The sequence below is a fragment of the Notothenia rossii genome, assembly GCF_949606895.1.
Source record: "Notothenia rossii genome assembly, chromosome: 3".
Taxonomy (NCBI): Eukaryota; Metazoa; Chordata; class Actinopteri; order Perciformes; family Nototheniidae; genus Notothenia; species Notothenia rossii.
Genome location: NC_136901.1, coordinates 7,990,895 through 8,009,287, shown reverse-complemented (window position 1 = coordinate 8,009,287; position 18,393 = coordinate 7,990,895). Strand labels below are relative to the sequence as shown.

The 18,393-nt window shown below is 43.3% G+C and overlaps 1 protein-coding gene and 1 long non-coding RNA gene across 2 annotated transcripts in view; one reads left to right on the top strand and one right to left on the bottom strand.

The window, feature by feature from the left end:
• Positions 1-729: 729 nt before the first annotated feature.
• LOC307034293 lies at positions 730-8,422 on the bottom strand. Its single transcript, XR_013806858.1, has 2 exons — positions 8,240-8,422; positions 730-1,531 (listed from the first exon to the last, which is right to left on the bottom strand). It is a non-coding gene; the product is annotated as an uncharacterized lncRNA (long non-coding RNA).
• LOC307034282 (sodium- and chloride-dependent GABA transporter 2-like) overlaps positions 1,439-18,393 on the top strand; it is a 166,492-nt gene continuing 149,537 nt past the window's right edge. The window contains exon 1 of the mRNA XM_079673042.1: positions 1,439-1,546. Coding sequence (XP_079529168.1) covers positions 1,443-1,546 — 104 coding nt within the window. The 5' untranslated portion in view covers positions 1,439-1,442. The remainder of the gene's footprint in view (positions 1,547-18,393) is intronic.

The following is an 18,393-nucleotide window of genomic DNA, read 5'->3' as shown; positions in this document are numbered from 1 at the left end:
ACTGCTGGGCACCCTGTGACCACACGGAGCCAAAATGGCCACCTGGCAGGTACATATCATTCAAGACAGCAAGTTTAGAAGAGAAACACTTCGGGCCATTTCCAAACCACACCCTACCCATTCCCCCTCCGTGAGTGAAAAACATATTTAATGGCGTTTATTTAAAAATAATAATAATCTGATGTTAATTAGCTGTTTAGATTTTCAACAGTCCCTGTAACCATACAAAACGTTATAATAAATTGCACACATTTACCGTTATCTTGATAAAACACGGGTATATGAAGTTAAAAAATACGAGGTAACATTGAAGTTATTTACATCTGTATGTTGTAGTGATCACTGATTGACATAATTCACTCCGACTCCCGTCTCTCGGCACTACAATGTCGATATTGCATGTCTATCTTGTTGTGCGGTTTATCAGTAAATGTTTACACGGAACTATTTGTAAACAGCGTGTTTCCTGACGGACACACACAGTGTTGAGTCCGGTCAGGTAGGGCAGCAGCAGGTGAATTCAGGACCGATGTAGACTCGCTGTCGGCGGGCTTCATAACCCGCTACCCCTCGCTCTCCCTCCTCCCTCGTTGTTTTTGAACGGCACTTAATGCGGTTACTATTAAGTGACCGCTAAACCTTACACCCGACACACATACCCGAGTTTAAAAGTGATGATATCGTGGGGGGAAAACTCAAATCATAACAGCAATTGGTTTGGATACAAAAAACGTAAAATAGGTGTTTATTTAACCATAAACACTCTTTGACATAAGAAGAGGAAGATTGCTAGCTACCCAGTTGACAAGCCCCTTTCCCACTTGCACTTTGACCCATATATATTTTGCCAATATATGACACTGTCAAGTAGATTACTTTATTGTAAGTGCTCACCAGCCAAATATGTTGGAAAACACAGCTGTAAATGATGGTTGTTAAAACAATTTAAAAGTATTTTGCAGTCGATAAGCTCTTCATGGCTCCAGTTAAACTGCTAAAATGCTAAAAACACTACTATTTATATATATGCTGATGCATTGATCTTACCTACAGCTTGTGTTGTTCTCAGCTACAGTTTATGTTTAGGTGCTTATAAGCAATTGTTAGCTTGCTGATGAGTTGAACTAAATTAAGATAAACCTACATTTCCCCACAGGGACACATTTATTTTATCTTATCTTTAATTATTGCTAAGCATGTTAGTATTGTGGTTAGCATTTTGCTCATAGCACTGCAGGACATAGTACAGCCTCACAGAGCTAAACATATTCCTTGCAAAATGTATTATTAAAACATTGGATGAATTAATATTTACAGATTAAAAAAGAGCATTTAAAGGTTTAGGTGTATGTGGCAAAGAAGCTAAACCGCCTTTTTTCTTCCAATCTTCCTTATTGCCTTTCAGCTTCGTACACTCCCTCTGCTGCCGCGCTGAAACCAAGATGGCCGTCCTTTGCGCAACCATTGTGACTGTCACAGATGGACGATGGAGGACTTTCCGACGCCTTTCCTGGAGTGTCCGTCAGGAGTCCTGGAAGAAAAACAGGTTGGTGATCAGAACCACTTTATAATCATAAGAGAAATCTGACTGCACACAAGACGGCTCAGTCGGGAAATTAAGAATCCAACAGCAGTAATAAAATCTTAAATCTTTGGTGGCCATAAAGCATAGCTGATATGAAGCTCTTGCAATACTTTATGACTCTCTATACACACAGTCTTTTACTTTGGCGGAGGCACACACATGATCAAACCCAAGTGTGGGCTGGAAATTCGTGATTCTAGGAAACAAGATGCCAGTTTCAGAGCAGGAAGTCTTCATCAGTTAAGAAGATGAACACTTCCTGTTGGCTGTCTGAAGCGACAAAGGCAGGAAACTAGAGTTTTATGATACAGTGATAGAGGGGGAGAAATGGGGTAGGGGATGCAGGTGGCAGAAAGATTGTGCATTGACAATTATAGGTTAATAACGTGATGTATAAGTGCATACAAAACTCAAGAGGTTCAGTCCCAAAACATTTCTCTAGTCCTTTAAGTCTCCCCATATATCTTCCACCTATATGCTCTGTGAAGTCTGGCAGTGATCCAGCAGAGAGGTATGTGAACTCTGCTTGGCCCAGACCACCAGCACCCCCCCCCCCCCTCCTCTTTAAATCCAGACCTGCTAACAATGTCTCCCTGTGTCGCAGTGGGGGAAAACAGGAGAGAAAGACCGACGGAGGAGTTCAACTAGCAGTGTGATCAATGCCTCCTTTCCCCCTCTCCTTCCTTCCTGTTCCCTCCATCGCTGCCCTGCCTGCTCTGGTGTTTCCGCCTTTGTGAGAAACAGACAGGTGGCCATGACTGCTAATTTTAAACCGGGACGATTGTCTGCCTGCGTTCCCCACAGCTATGTATAGATGCCTGCAATAAACCAAGTAGGTCAGTGTGTGAGACTCACACACCTGCAGACGCACACACAACGGGCCCTGACCTCTAGAAATGTCTTTCATTCATGCACTCCCGCCTCTGTTGCAAGTGATCCTCCCTTATTGGCTGTCACTCTCAGCCAATGGCAGAGCTTCCTGCTGCCCATTCACAAAACCCCGGGTCATTGAGGGTAATGTAGGATTAACGCATGTGCAAAAAGGATGGGTTTATCCTAATTTTTTTTAAATGTTTGTCAAAAAGTCATATTTAATGTGGATTGATGTCACGTTAATATGGACTTAAGAAACAAAAAACCTTTTTTTGTGATGTTTTTTGTGATGTAATGTGAGCTGAATCTGTAGTATGGAAAAAACGAAATTCCTATTTGTGCATTTTTTATATAATGAATGGAGTTTAAAGAGAGTCAATCCTTTGAATTGAATGTTTGAAGCCTCACTTCGCTCCGCAGACGCACAACATTCCTGTGTGTTTAATGAGTAATGAGCCGAGGGCCCCTGAGGCCCCGATCATTTCCCCTTTTTTTGTTTTCTCAGGCTAACCCTCTCTCGTTTCTGCCCCTCCGTCCCTCAGTCTTGACTTAAAGGCGCAACTCCTTGAATCCAATCCAGTGTCGTTTCCCCGCCCTGTAATTACCACTGCTGGTTCTCAGACCCCTCGAGTTACTATAAGGAAACGTGTGACTGTGTCAAAGTGAGTCTAATGTGTGACACCCGGTGCACATGCGGCTGAGAGGGGCAGATGAATAGATCCTTTTATAATAACTTGTCCTCACCGAATCAACCATTTCTATCTCTGCTCGATAAAATATGAATAATTTATTGTAATAATTGCTGTTCCATCTGTTCTGGCGGCGCTAGGAATGCAAATCCGGTATAATAAAATACCTGACTTAAAGCACATATACATGCAAAACAAACTTCTTGTACTGCATGTGCAATCTCAGATTGATTGTATCAAATAAAGCTACATCTTTCCTCCTTTTTAAGAATCCGAAACTCCCGATATATTTTTAAGGATAATTATCATTTTCTCCTCGCCGCGGGATAAAAGCCATCCACTCGACAATGCAAGCTGTCGTCTCGATGAAGATGTGTGAGGCATGTTTGCGATTGGCCTAACCAAGATAACAAAAAAAAGAGGTGCTATCCGTTGCGATGGAAACGGTGAGTAATTAGCACAGAGTGTTGTTCAGATAAAAAAGAGGAGAGGAGTGAGAGGGAGCAGGTTTTTCTTTGTGTGTGTGTGTGTGTGTGTGTGTGTGTGTGTGTGTGTGTGTGTGTGTGTGTGTGTGTGTGTGTGTGTGTGTGTGTGTGTGTGTGTGTGTGTGTGTGTGTGTGTGTGTGTGTGTGTGTGTGTGTGTGTGTGTGTGTGTGTGTGTGTGTGTGTGTGTGTGTGTGTGTGTGTGTGTGTGTGTGTGTGTGTGTGTGGCCTGCTTTCAACAGATGAAGCAACAGTCGTGCAGGTATCCACTGGCAGTAACTTCGTCTTTTGTTTAGAATTTGATTAAGACATTTTGCTGGAGGAAAAGTGGTGCACAGATTTGCTCCCCTCTCCCCCCCCCCCCTCTCCCCTCGCTGCATGTCTAAACAGAGACTGTTAGTGGAAAGCTGGGTTCAGCTGTTGATCTGGCTCACGCTGCTACAGTCCCCCATGTACTACGGATGTATCCGTCCATCTGTTGGTCATGTGACGCTAGCTTCACTCTTCTGAGTTTTAAGAGTTGGTTCTCCTGATATCAAAGCTTTTAAAAGGTATTGATTGATGAGGCGTAAAATGTAAAAGAAAGTCACTTTTATATCATTGTTATCCAGCTTTTGCACAAAGGCTGTGCTTTGCTTTTTACATTTGAGAGATGGGACTTTAAAATGACACTTAAGAGTTTGTTTCCAGGTATAAAGTCTTTAAAATGCTGATATACAGTGCCTCTTTTGCTATCTATCAACTTTTTTTTGAATATGAATTTTTAGATAAAGATGGCTAGACATGATGCACCCTGGGAGTGATTGGCCCTTTTCATCATTCACAAGTAGCATCTTTTTGCTGCCTGGCTCAAGGGCCCCTAAAGTAAACTTCCTCCCTCTCCTACAGCTGCTCAGCCCCCGTGCATCAATCAAGCACAAATGTAATCTATAAACATTGTTTCATTAGACAATGCTCGGTGCGTTTCCACACTCCAAACTCCCACACAGTTGGCTCACAATGTGCCGCTGTTCTCCAGCCGTCAGAGCCTCCATCACTCTCCTCTGCAGCAGCTAATGGCAGCCAGCAGCCCACAGGCACACGTATATGCTAAGAACAATTATGCAGATGTGCGCTAAAACCACTTTGGTGGTATAATCCAACAATCAGTCCATTATAGTAATTGTCATTAGCGAGTGGGCGATTACAGGCTTCGACAGAGATGCTGAAGAACAGGCAGAGCGCCGCTGGTTTTATGCAAATGTGGCTAAGCCCAATTTAATATGTCAGATGTAATAACACTGTTTCTGAAGTCAAAGGTGTGTGTGTGTGTGTGTGTGTGTGTGTGTGTGTGTGTGTGTGTGTGTGTGTGTGTGTGTGTGTGTGTGTGTGTGTGTGTGTGTGTGTGTGTGTGTGTGTGTGTGTGTGTGTGTGTGTGTGTGTGTGTGTGTGTGTGTGTGTGTGTGTGTGTGTGTGTGTGTGTGTGTGTGTGTGTGTGTGTGTGTGTGTGTGTGTGTGAGACCACCTGTGGCAGGGACTAATGATTTGATAGAAATGAATAGAAATGTTTTATGGAAGTTAGGGTGCAAAATGGCAGAATTATTCGTCCATTTTTTCAAACCCCAGATTTATATTTCACCGCAGGTTGATTTATAAGCGTAAACTAGATGTAGTCTCAATAATGAGTGTTTTTCTTCTTCTATGGTATCCCCATTTGGACTTTTCTGACCACTGTGTCCAGTTTGTAGTGCATCAGCCGGGAGCTTATGGGTGTCATGTGAGGAGGCAACATGTCAGCAGCTCCAATAATGTGGTTAACTTAAAGAGGAAGGCGAGGAATGTATCCTAAACTCAACCCATGTCCCCCCCCCCTCCTCCTCCTCCTCCTCCTCCTCCTCCTCCTCCCCTTCAGTCATGGGTTCTCCGCTGGATAATCGCATACCAAAGACACAATAATTTCCCCCTCTCTCCTCCCCAGAGAGGGGCTACCCCCCTTCCTCTGTACAGCTTTCAAGCTAGCAGAAAACTAACCGGAAACGAAGGGACAGTTTTCCTTTAAATTAAAAGCATCTATTTCTAGAGTAATATTTTCAAATGAGACAAATGGTAACATATTGTGCAAAACATGTATTTAAAGAATTACCAATAGGACTACGTTTGAACAGTATTTAGTGTCAACATATTTCATTTATACACTTCAAACCCTTTTTAACAAATTAAAAGCATCTATGTTTGTGAATAAATTGCATTTTTAAGAAATGTAAAACTAGTTTTCTGTCATACCTGCAATATTACAGCCTTTCATTGCTAACAGATCAAAAGAATATTATGGAAATGTGTTAATAAAACAGTTTATGTAGCTTTAGTTCCACTATTCATAGCATGGAGGCTGTTGGAGGTGAAATATTGGTAAGACAATTGTTAGATTTTTGGCTATTTATCGGTAAACACAAGATTTGTCTTGGCAAGTAGTAACATATTATGCAAATAATTAGTAAAATCATATCAAAGTATTTCATTATAACACACAAGATTCTCATTGAAAAGGTACATGTATTTCCCTTTTTAACATCTTTAGTGTAAGTGACTCTTATTTTGAAATGCGTACCCGGAAGTATACGATTTAACGCTACCTTGGCAGCGGTTCAGAGAGCGGCTTTCAGAGCGGCTTCCCAAACTGCTCTTAATGTGAAAAATACAGAGAAAAACGCCGGGCGCATTCCTGAGACCCGGAGACACCGTGACAGACTGAGCCTGTGTGTGTGTGTGCGCGCGCGCGCGCGTGTGTGGCTTCGTGTGTGTGTGTGTGTGTGTGTGTGTGTGTGTATGCGCGCAAAACCGTGCGTATCTGCGGGGGTGGAGAGCTTGGAGACCACACACTTTGCGCATTGACCCCCCCAACTCCCACACACACACACGGGACCCAGCAACACTTTGCCCTCAAAAACATAAAGTTGGGGAAAAGAAAAGCACTAGTCTGTGGATTTATGTAAATTAAACAAATAACGACGACGAAAGTTTGGTGCGTTAAAACGCGTTTTGATCCAAATGCAGAGAGAGGAATGTGCTCCCCGCATGGCAAAGCAAAGCATACCCAAGATGATGAGGTGTACTTCGGTCAAAGTGAGTTGTTAGTGTCGACACTAGTGTTGCATGAAAACAACAATCCCGATTTTTTTTCACGTTTTTCACTCCGATCGAACGCCGCGTTGCGCAATCTGCATGGAGAGGCTCGGCGGAACGGTGGCGACGAAACGAGAGAAAAGTGGTTTAAACTCCCCGTTTATCCAACAACAAGCACACACCGAGACTGGGGAGAGTGAATTCGCCCCCACGGGGAGATAAAGTGCCGAATGAAAAGTGTCTCCACTTACCGTGGCTGCGTCTGCTGGCCGCATGTCCCCGTGTGAGAGTGTGTTGTGAGAGTGTGCGCAGGAGAGCATACCGACACTAGTGGTCGGAAGCGCAGCGCGACACGTCAACGCGCGTTGCCTCCATATCATAAGGGGGATTCTTCAGCTGCCGCCTGGCTCAGGGGTGCACAAGCTGGGGTCCGGGGACCTCCGAGGGGCCGGATGAGGAGGGTAAGGGCCTCAATATACACAACGTGTGATGAAGAGGAGCTCAGAGGCAATGTTGCATCAAATCAGTTCATTAAAGAAAGACGATCCAATCCCTGCATCTAATGGGCTGTTGAGGCTGAATCCCATTAAATTCCACAAGTTCAAATAAGGGAGTTAATTGGCAAGATTTGTAATCTGTATAGTAAAGTTGTTGTTTTTGACATAACATTTTTAATTTGACGTTTTCTGCGCAATATATTCTCTGAAAATAAAAAAATCTGTATTGTAGTAAACAAAATAGTTGCATATGTGCATTTGTTGGCTATTTTAACACACCTTACGCAATCAGACGCATTCTATATTAAATGATATCTATTCAAATATAAATTAAAGTCGATCTGGTTCTGAATGGTGGTTATACGGGTCGTTATAGGACTCACTGCATCACGCTCCACTGCAGCTATCTCTTTATTATAACCACAATTCAATTACTTAGTGTACAATATAGAAATATTATCACATGAGAGACAAGAATTACCCAAAAGTGCATTTCTCTTGAAAATTTGAATTTGAGATGAAATCACTGCAGATTTTCCACATTACCTGCAATATGTTTACTGTCCTGTATGGTGACTTATTGAGGACGCAATGCAAAGCCTGTCACATCACTGAATCCATGCACCTGGGGAAAATCACTCCTCTTTTCCCTCAACTTGAAAATGCACCGAAGTGTGTGTGTGATGTTCCCCACCCTTACACACACACACACACACACACTATAACACACAGGCTGAATGGATCCTGCAGCAGCGGCGGTGGCAGAAGCATCCCGGAGCGCCTCTGCCTCCGCCGTTGCTGCTTTTAATTGAACAGATAACGGACTGAATGGGTTGGTCTGCAGTGGAAAAAAAGGACGCCTGGAAGATTTGTACTCCTGCTGCGTGCTGCACTGAGGAGACAAACGCCTGGCATCCCTCTCTCTCTCTCTCTCTGCAGTGGCACAACACCGAAGCATGGGCACTATACGAGACACACAGACAAATACATAGAAAACATGAAGTGCTTACCAGCAGGCTTCATCCAGGCTGTTAAACCCCAGGACAGACGCCGTGATCTGCCTCTCTGATTCTGTCTCTCCACACACTTGTCTATCTCTTTTTTCTTGCTGCATCCCCAGTATCCTCCTCCATCCTCTCCATCCCTCTCTCTCTGCTCTCCACCAGTCTCTACACTGATCTTTTAAGTCTACCAACCTCTCCACTGATCAATGGACAGCCGGAGAAGCGAGCGCTGCTGCCTCCACCTCCCCCAGCTTCATATATATGTGTGTGTGTGTGTGCGTGTGTGTGTCTGTGTGTGTGTTTGGCAGTGAGGAGAGGAGGCTTCCAACCCACACACCACTCTCCAGAGCTCTCAGCCTCCACAGTGCCTCATCAGTTGACCACTCCACACCCCTACGCATCAATTCCCTACATGTGTGTGCACACCTACACACACTCTCGGTTAAAGCTAAGCCCACATTTCACTGTCCCCTGATTTTTTAAAATATTTATTTATTTCTTAAGAAGAGCAGAAAGCTTCCCCAGCTGAGAGCGATGAACACCTGTGACTCACGTAGCCTCTCTAGCTTGTATTGGTTTGCTCCATTACATGCATACGCAGATGGCTTAGCGCTCGAATAGCTCGCTCGAGGCCATGCGGCAACTTTCATGAAAATGCTATCTTGTTGTGATGCCATCAGGGTAGCAGAACACGGTAGGATTACTCCCTTTTTAGGCTTTTGTTTTTGCATGAAACAGAGACACTTCACAGGCTCGCAAGTTGTTTTTTTACGGTAGCCTATAGGTGCAAACGGGCTACAACGTCGCAGAACAATTGCAAGCGTTTCGCAGCGTTTCCTGAAACTTTTCGCTTGTACCTTTGCCATTAAATTCCCCGAAAAAATGGTTTCTTAAAGAGTTTAGCCTGTTTGAAACCACCGCAACCAAACTCTTAATGGTTTGGCTTGTTGTTCGGCATCTTCATGTTTTTTTGCACTGATTGGAAGTCGCTTTGGACAAATGTAATGACAAACAGCTATTTATGTTACGGTTTGAGTCGCTCAGCTCTAGCTAATTTTAAACGACGAGTGTGCGCCTCCTGCACTGCAGCAGGGTTATAAATACTGATCCTCCCGCTGTGTGAGGCGTGAGAAGCCATCAGATGGGAATACAAAAAACGCAGGAGATTCAAAAGTGGCACCACAAGGGGAGGGGGGAGGGGGGGGGGGGGATCTAAAACGGCAGAGAAATTACCGCTTTTAACGCCCCAGAGTGCCACACGTCCAGCTGGTGTCAGAAAGCTAAGAGGAAAAAGCATTTTTGGAGCGTTGTGATTGGACAGAAGTCTGGAGGAACAGCGTGAGCAATGATTGGCAGCATGGCTGAACAGGCTGGATGACAGGTGACATGTGCAAGGCCAAAAATACAGCGGTAACATTGAAAGAATCAGCTTTGAATACAATTGCAATTATGCAAAATAAAATAAATGTGGTTTTATGGAATTGTATTCATTTCCCCCTTGGTACTTGTATATGTACGAAGTAAACACAGAAAGCTGCTCTTTGATAAGCTGCATATGTACACACGGCAAGTTCAAAAGAAAACGATGTAATGCTGAAAACAAATTATGATATTTGAGGATGCTACTTTAGCTTTCAGCCGTACTGGTGTTGTTAATATACTTGCACATTCGTGGGGTAATCAGGACGGCTGAATACTGATTTTTGCTCGGCAACGGAAGCTTACTTAATTGAAATGGATGGCAGGTTATCAGCAGATGTCGGACATCGACTAGTTACCTGTAATAGATAATGTCTATGAAGACCATTTACATGCACAAAGACCTCTAGATACACAATAAAAAGCATATTAGAGCCTCTTTAAAAAAAAAAAGAATACATTGAGGCAGTAAATCTACCTATAATATATTGACCTTTTATTTCACAATGCATTGTAATTCTGATAGTAATCAGATTTTTTGATGTAACTGTAAGGGAATGCACTCCCCTTTCTTTTTTCGTGTTATCCCGTTGCATGTGATCCATTACTCCCCCTATGAGTTTCATAGGAGAACATACTGTATGTCCTGCGGTGCTTGTGTTTGACCATGAGACAGACAAAGACACACAGAGAGAGTGACGGAGAGCGTTTCATCACCTGCTCCTCTCTGCACTCCAGGCGGCTTGAATGTAAACAAGTGTAAATAAAAGCAAGGACGTTTTTGAAAAGCCTGTAAGTATTCTGGCGACGCGTGGGTGGCTTCGCAAGCTCAAGACAATTTATAACGGCCGTGCTCTTGTGCTGGTGTGTCGCCAGGTGTCTGTGTGTTGAATGCAACCAGCAGAAATGAGAGAAAGGCACACAAATGATTTGGTTAATGGGTGGTTCTAAGGGGGGGGGGCCCCAGTGGCTCTTTAAAGGGGCATCATTAAGCTTTTTGTAGTGTGTTATATAGGTTTTTGTTTCTCTCACACACACCCCCCCCCCCATTGCCTGAAACGCCTCAATTGGACTTACTTCTGTGACATAGTGACATCACTGAGGAACACTCGTGCTTCTATTGGCTACATTTTGCCGGATGCAGCTTTAAACAAATGTGCTTTGTCTGTAAGCTGATATTTTCAGATGTGCAAAACAGCGCGAGAATCCGAGTAAAACCCCAGATTGCTCACTGATTTCAGCGCTCTTAATGCATTTCCCTCGTGGACCAAAGTCAGGGAGTTCGCTCTTGTTCCCTTTGGTAATTTGAAATGTAATTACCCATCATTTTAGAGTGTTTCAGGAGCCTGACATCTACACCCCCCCCCCCCCTACCTGCCTCCCAATCTCTGGCTGTTTTTGTATGCTGCTAGAGGATTGTATCTTTTTTCACCCCCGCACATTTTTGAGCACCACCCCTGCCATTACATATGTAAATGAACCAGACACCTCTCCTACGCCGGGACTAAATGAGTGCTTTTACGCAGGAAACAGGATCATATCGCTGCCGAGGTTCTTTTATCAACATTAAGCCGCATATGCATGACTTTTATAAGTGGTGGAGGAAGTATTCAGATGTCCCGCCCCTTAGCCTATCACGTATTGACATGCACAGAAACCTATATAACACACTACGGGAAAACGGGAAAAGCCCCTTGAAGAGTAGGTATCTTGCAGTAAACATCAGATCATCTTTAATTATTTGAGGACTCTGAGCGTAACAAAGCATTGGAAATTTAAAATCCAAAGAAGCGAGTCTAACAACATTCAGAATAACCCCTTTTGTTGCCTTTGGGTAGTAGATGCTCAAACCAACAGCAGAATATCTCCCCTGCACGTGTAACCAGTTTGAGGTGGGCTCTTTTATATTTTTTGTGGATGTTTCGCGGCTGCCTGGCTCACTGGTCAGATTGTTGCTATGGAATGTGCTGAGGGACAAAAGGAGCGGAGATCCAGAAACTCGTTGACCTCCTGCAGAGGCCTCCCTCTCTCTCTCTTTCTCCCCCGCTCTGTCAGGCTGCTGCACTTTGATGTGCTTCTGGCCCAGGTATTGATATTTCATCTTTATTCATTTGCATTGCATTAGAGGTAATCCAGAAGTAACGGAGAGTAATCAGGCGACATCACTTTTGATACTAGCCGAATACATACACCCAAAGCATGGCTACATCGACGCAGGCTCCTGCATGCACACACAGCCTTAAACACACACTCTCACAGGAGGAATGTGTGGGAATGTCCCTCTGGCTACCTCTGTAACCTGCGTCTGAAGCTGGTGAGGGGCCAAGGAGCCAGCAGACCCCGGAGACTGAAGGCAAACAGTGGAGAAGCTGCTCGGCTGCTTCAGAGATCAAAGATCCCCTCCACATTCTCAACTCTGCCAGACATGCATGAACAGCATTCGCTTCCATGTTTGTGTAGGTGTGTGTGTAGGTGTGTGTGTAGGTGTGTGTGTGTGTGTGTGTGTGTGGGCAAACCGACTTGCAGCGGGTGTGTGTGTGTGGGGGGGTGCAAGTGTGAGAGCTTTCGTTTTAACGTGACTTTCATACTTTCAAGGAATTTGTGCTCTAGGCAAATGAGTCACGCTGAAAAGATGATCGCTGACCTCGGAGGAAGCGGTTTTAAAACATGTGCGCTCGAGTATATAAATATAAATATTACAAAAATAAATCAATAGTTTTTTATCCGCTGCGCACAAATGTGTCTTTAATTCTGCGAAATGGCTTTAAAAATGTCTTCAACCGATTCTAGATTAAACTAAAAATCAAACCCAGATCACAGGTTTCCAAATGTTGGTATTTTCCTTTTCAACCACAATATTTATTTTAGATTAATGTGTTGGAGCGCTAGCCAATAGAAGCGCGAGTGTTCCGATGTGATGTCACTATGTTACAGAAGTAAACAAAGGAGTCCAGTGAAGGCGTTTCCCATTACACTAGAAAGAACCTGCAGAAAATGCAGCTGAGTGACAGATGAAGAATACAAAATCACAGTTCCATAAAGCAGGATTAAATATATTACCTTGTGCCAGTGCAAAGATATATCGGTAACCAAAAATAGAGTAGCTCCCTGAGACTGTGCACAAATATATTGGATTTCTGCTCTACATAGTTACAGCAAATAATCCTGAGATGCAGGTAGGATAATTCAGCTTTTAATTGGATTTAAGTCAAATAAAATATACTAGAGTGCATAAGACATTAATACATATTAGTCAAAGCAGCGAAAGTGAGTAGTTTACTTAAACTGGATAAAATATCACTACTTATGTGCAGAGCGTATTGTGTGTGCCTAGTAGGGACTTTTTCCTCCATTTTCTTTTTGTTAAACGGATAAAAAGTCAATTCTTACATATTTTTCATGATACAGAAGTTCTAATACGAATGATATGGTCAGGCAAAGGTGTAAAAGACAAGAATATCAGGACAGATTCCTCTCCATGCAGAGGGTGGATTTCTTTCGAAGCGTTTTCTGTGCGCATCTTGTGTGCAACAGAAGCGAAAAAGGAACACATGGGGCGCGTGGGCGTCTTCTGGCAAACAACAGCCTCCTTTTTTTTTTTTTTTTACAACAAAGACATTTCATATCTGCCAGTGAGATTCTCAGCGTGCAACCAAGAATGTCACCTTTTAACTTTAAAACACTTCACAGAGAGACGGTACAGCTGAAGGCCTGTATTGTGTTTGCACCCGGATTATGTGCGTTGAGTTGTAACCTTGTGGAAACAGCAGCAATCAAAGAGATCGGAGGCCGAACCCTCGAATAATCCTCTTTTATTGCAGAGGAAGACATTGTGTTGAACTTTCATATGCCTGTTTCCCTTGGCGGGGTGGACAAAGTGTTCGAGTCTGCTCTTCACACACACACATACACACACACACACACACACACACACACACACACACACACACACACACACACACACACACACACACACACACACACACACACACACATCCCGGCTTTTGAGTGCAAAGTGAATCATCGTTCCAGACAATATCTTTGTCAAACACCGGCCTTGACGGATAGACATCGGCAGATTTGCAGAGCCATGGCAACAGTCAAGTGTGATGAGAGGAGCGTGTGTTTGTGCTTTACGGGAAATTGGTTGGTTAATTCCTGCTTCGATTGCCCAGGAAAAAGCTGCCAAAGCAATAAAGGAAGAGAAATTAAATTGCGTGCACGGAGAATTCTAGTTGAGAGCCGAAATCTTAGTGTGATATGATGAGAAATCTGCTGAGAAGTAACCAAGAGATCACATTTTCCTATCCCGTTTTAATCGGCAACATGTTATGGATCACAATTTGCCCAAATCTCCTTTGTTTTTAAGACTGTGAGGAGAGATACGCCCACTCCTAGTGTACATTTGCATTTAAATCACATATATTTAGAACGCGACTGAACCCAAGCAGCTATTTCCTGCGTCTTTAGGGATAATAATTAACATATTCATTGGTTCCTTTCCCGCCAAAAGCATGTAACTAGGCAGCATAAACCCCTATCTGTACCTGGGCAGCACCCAGATCCTGCAGAACGTGTGAAAGACGATGTGAACATCGGGGGGGAATATGGTGAAAATGGCACACACAAGTACACACTCACTTAGGGCCAAGAGTCAACAAAAGCTGAGCGTGGGTGGAAGTGTAGGAGGAGGCGGAGGAGGAGGCAGGTGATGAAGGCTGCTCGGCTGTTTTCAGATCAGGTCTTGATGGTCTGTGGCGCATTATCTAACAAATAGAGAGTCACAGTATGAATGGTCGACTTTATCATGTAAATCAGGGGTGGGGAACCTTTTCCTTCTCAAGGGCCATTTCAATTTTTTCAACATCCTCCGAGGGCCGTACAAATTATTGGCCTCTGCTTAAAAAAACTAAAATCACAGCCCATTCATTTGGCCTTTCTTTCATGCTGTGCAAAGAAAAAGCAACCTCTTAATCCAGATATCTTACCATGACTCGCGCATCCATGCACGTGCACGGTTGTGACATGACCACCAAAACAGAAAGATATGGACACAAGATGTGAGCAAATGTATTTAGTTTCCTATCCATGTGGACATGATTTAAGTGGGGGAGGACCTAACCTCCTCTAGGGGGGTCCGGGGGGCATGCTCCCCCGGGAAGATTTTTTTTAAATGTTGAAGTTAAATTCATCAATCTGGTGCACTTTGAGAGCAACATTAGGAGATCTATGGATACATCTCTCAACACCCATATGAAACACAACTGTAAGCAGATTTATTTTTCTTTATGGATATTTTACAAATCACTTCCCTTTCAAACTGTATTCTTGTTTATTAATAACAACTTTATTTTACTGTCATATAGTATTTTATACCAGTTTACTTTATTATCTTATTTTTTTTATAATAACTATAATGATTATATAAAGGTGTGCCTTTACCAAAGTGGTTGTAGAAAAAGCTTCTTATATTCGTTAGCATAGCTAACTAACCAGATGCTAATAACGACTAAGTTATTGAATGTATGATCAGTATGACAGATGAACAGATCGCCACTGGGCTTTCAACTAAAGACACAGCCACGCAACAACTGCGGAATGTGTACGGCTCCTTATGGGTAGGCTACTGCCATTTTTGGAAGTGCCGAATCCGAAAGTTAGCAAAATGTTGGAAAGCTGAGGACACTCCAAAATATATGCGCTTGTGTAAAGTGCTTCGTATAAATGCATGTAAGTAGAAATATACCTTTTTAGTTTATTTGCCAGAGTTGTGCAGTGATGACGTATATTGGTAAGCCAACCCGGAAGTTAGCATGGCCCTGGTGCCCTTGACAAGAAGCAATAGGATATTTCCATTCGATTTTGGAATATTGCAGAAAATAAGCTCAGCAAACACCCTTTTATGATACTTACAGGTTTTGTTGAGCGGGATGATCTCCACATATTAACACCACCTTATGATTTGGAAGTGAAAAGCTTACGTTAGGCTTTAGAGGAACAACAGCACGGTCACCGCTTAACCACCGCTAAGCTAAAGGTGGCTAATGTTGATGACGTTTAGTCGCCTCATTTAGACACTTTTTGGGGGTATTTACTGACGGGTTTTATGAGATAGAATAAGAATCTCTTCACCTTGTGTTAATCACACACCTTATTTCAGGCTAACAACAAAAAACACATCCAAAAAAACCATTGACTTCCAGGAAGTCATTTCTTGGTTTTAGGACTCCTTCCTGTATTAATGTTGTGTTTAGCAACATTTCAACAAAAAATATGATGTAAATACTAAAGATCTTTTATTTTTCTAGGAGAAAAACCCTTGAAAACCAACTTTTTTTGTTCAGAACATCACTATTAGAGAGGATGCTTATTATGTCCCCTCTAATCACCTCTAATTAAAAAGTATTTTTCGTATGAAGGTTGTCTTGTAAACACTAGTCACGACTCGTGTGTGTGTGTGTGTGTGTGTGTGTGTGTGTGTGTGTGTGTGTGTGTGTGTGTGTGTGTGTGTGTGTGTGTGTGTGTGTGTGTGTGTGTGTGTGTGTGTGTGTGTGTGTGTGTGTGTGTGTGTGTGTGTGTGTGTGTGTGTGTGTGTTGTGTGTGTGTGTGTGTGTGTGTGTGTGTGTGTGTGTGTGTGTGTGTGTGTGTGTGTGTGTGTGTGTGTGTGTGTGTGTGTTCTGTTAACCCCCCCTCCTATTGAGCGTCCCACACCTGTATGTGTGTGAGAACAGCAGAGTCAGTGTTCAGAGAGACGAGGAGGATAATTTACTGTGACTTATCGGAGGGAGACGGAGAAATAAAAAGGATGTGAGGATGAGGAAGGTGATGAAGATGGAGACAGTGAGGGATGGATGTAGCCTAAACACCAACAATGAACCACACACTACAGTTTTAAAAGCAGAAAGAAATACACACAGTTAATCTCACACTGACTATTTTAGGTTCACCTACTGAATTAAAAAAAGAACTAATGAAGCAAAGAAAGTGAAAACCATAAAGCAGATTCAGGCAGTAGGCGTATAGATTCACACTTAGGTATCAGCATACAGAACAGTACATCTTACAGAGAACAAATACAATCCTTTAACCACCCCAGTTTTTAGGAATGTGACAGTAATAAGATGTATTTATCACCGTAAGGGAATACAGTCACCTTTCTGTATCCTGATTACCGTTCAATCAATCAATCAATGTTTATTTATATAGCCCAATATCACAAATGTTATATTTGTCTCAGTGGACTTCACAGTTTGTACAGAATATCAGTATGACAATACGACACCCTCTGTCCTTAGACCCTCACATCATACAAGGAAACACATCCAGAGAAAACCCCACAGTTTAAAGGGGAACATGGAGAAACCTCAGGGAGAGCAACAGAGGAGGGATCCCTCTCCCAGGACGGACAGTCGTGCAATAGATGCCGTGTGTAAATCGAAGAGATAATACATTTACAACATAGGTAGTCCAAATGTTTGGAAATGCATGTTTCTATAATAAGAAGATGAATCCACGAGGATGTAGTATCCTAGTGTAGTATGATGAGAATCAGGCAAGACCACAGAGACAGGTTCAGCCACGACTCGAAGTCCAGGACTCAAATCCAGGACTCAGGATAGAGGCTCCAGGACACAGGATCCAGGACACAGGATCCAGGACTCAGGATCCAGGACTCAGGATAGAGGATCCAGGATCCAGGACACAGGATCCAGGACACAGGATCCAGGACACAGGATAGAGGATCCAGGACACAGGATAGAGGATCCAGGACACAGGATCCAGGACTCAGGATCCAGGACACAGGACCCAGAACAGGATCAGCCTCGACTCAGGATCCCGGCGTAGATAGACCCCAAAAAGAAATTGAGGGGAAGCTGGGTTATTCTGAACATGAGAGTACAGACAGACGGAAGGAAGAAGTAAGGTGTCCCCCGGCAGTCTAAGCCTATAGCAGCAAAACTAACATGTCTACGTACATGCACTCCCTTAGGATAGGTTGAGGGTAAGGGGTAGGAACCAAGATGTATGCGCCACATCTACTGTATACCATGAGCGCATTGCTCCTAAAAAGTGTTTCTGGCACTGACACCAATCAACAGTTGTGCGTCGACTCGGCAGGGATCAAGGCACGTATTTGCTTCTCCCTGCTTCCACCGTCTACACACACAGCCAGATTACATCTATACCATCAGTGAGGGAAAAGAGTAAGAACTAAGATGTATAGGTGAAGAGGCACAACGTGTCTACGTCAATGCACTCTTATTAGATTCTTTTATCAACTTTAGGAAGGCCCTGGACATTGCGACGGACAACTGCGAGAGGCTGGCGGAGGACCGGACGAAGTGGCTCCAGCAGCTAAGCGAAGGTGGTGACAGACTTGACAAAGACTGGATTCGTGGACTTGCTCAAAAACGTGGACATACTGTATCTCTCTGATTGCACTGTACAATCTCTTGTAGATTGTTTTGCCAATAATAAATAAGCTTTATCAAAAAGGAAGGTCTTAAGACACTCTTAAAAACGGATAGTCTGTCTGCCGCCCGAACACAAACTGGAAGCTGATTCCACCAGAGTGAAGCTGGATAAGAAAGGGCTCTGGCTCCCATTGTACTTTTAGAGACTCTAAATCTTGCATTATTCTTATTCTCATCTATTAATGAAGAGTAGTAGGCTGCTCTCGCTTTACGCAGTGCTTTCTTATATTCATTGAGAGTAATATGCCAAATTAAACCAGATTCTTC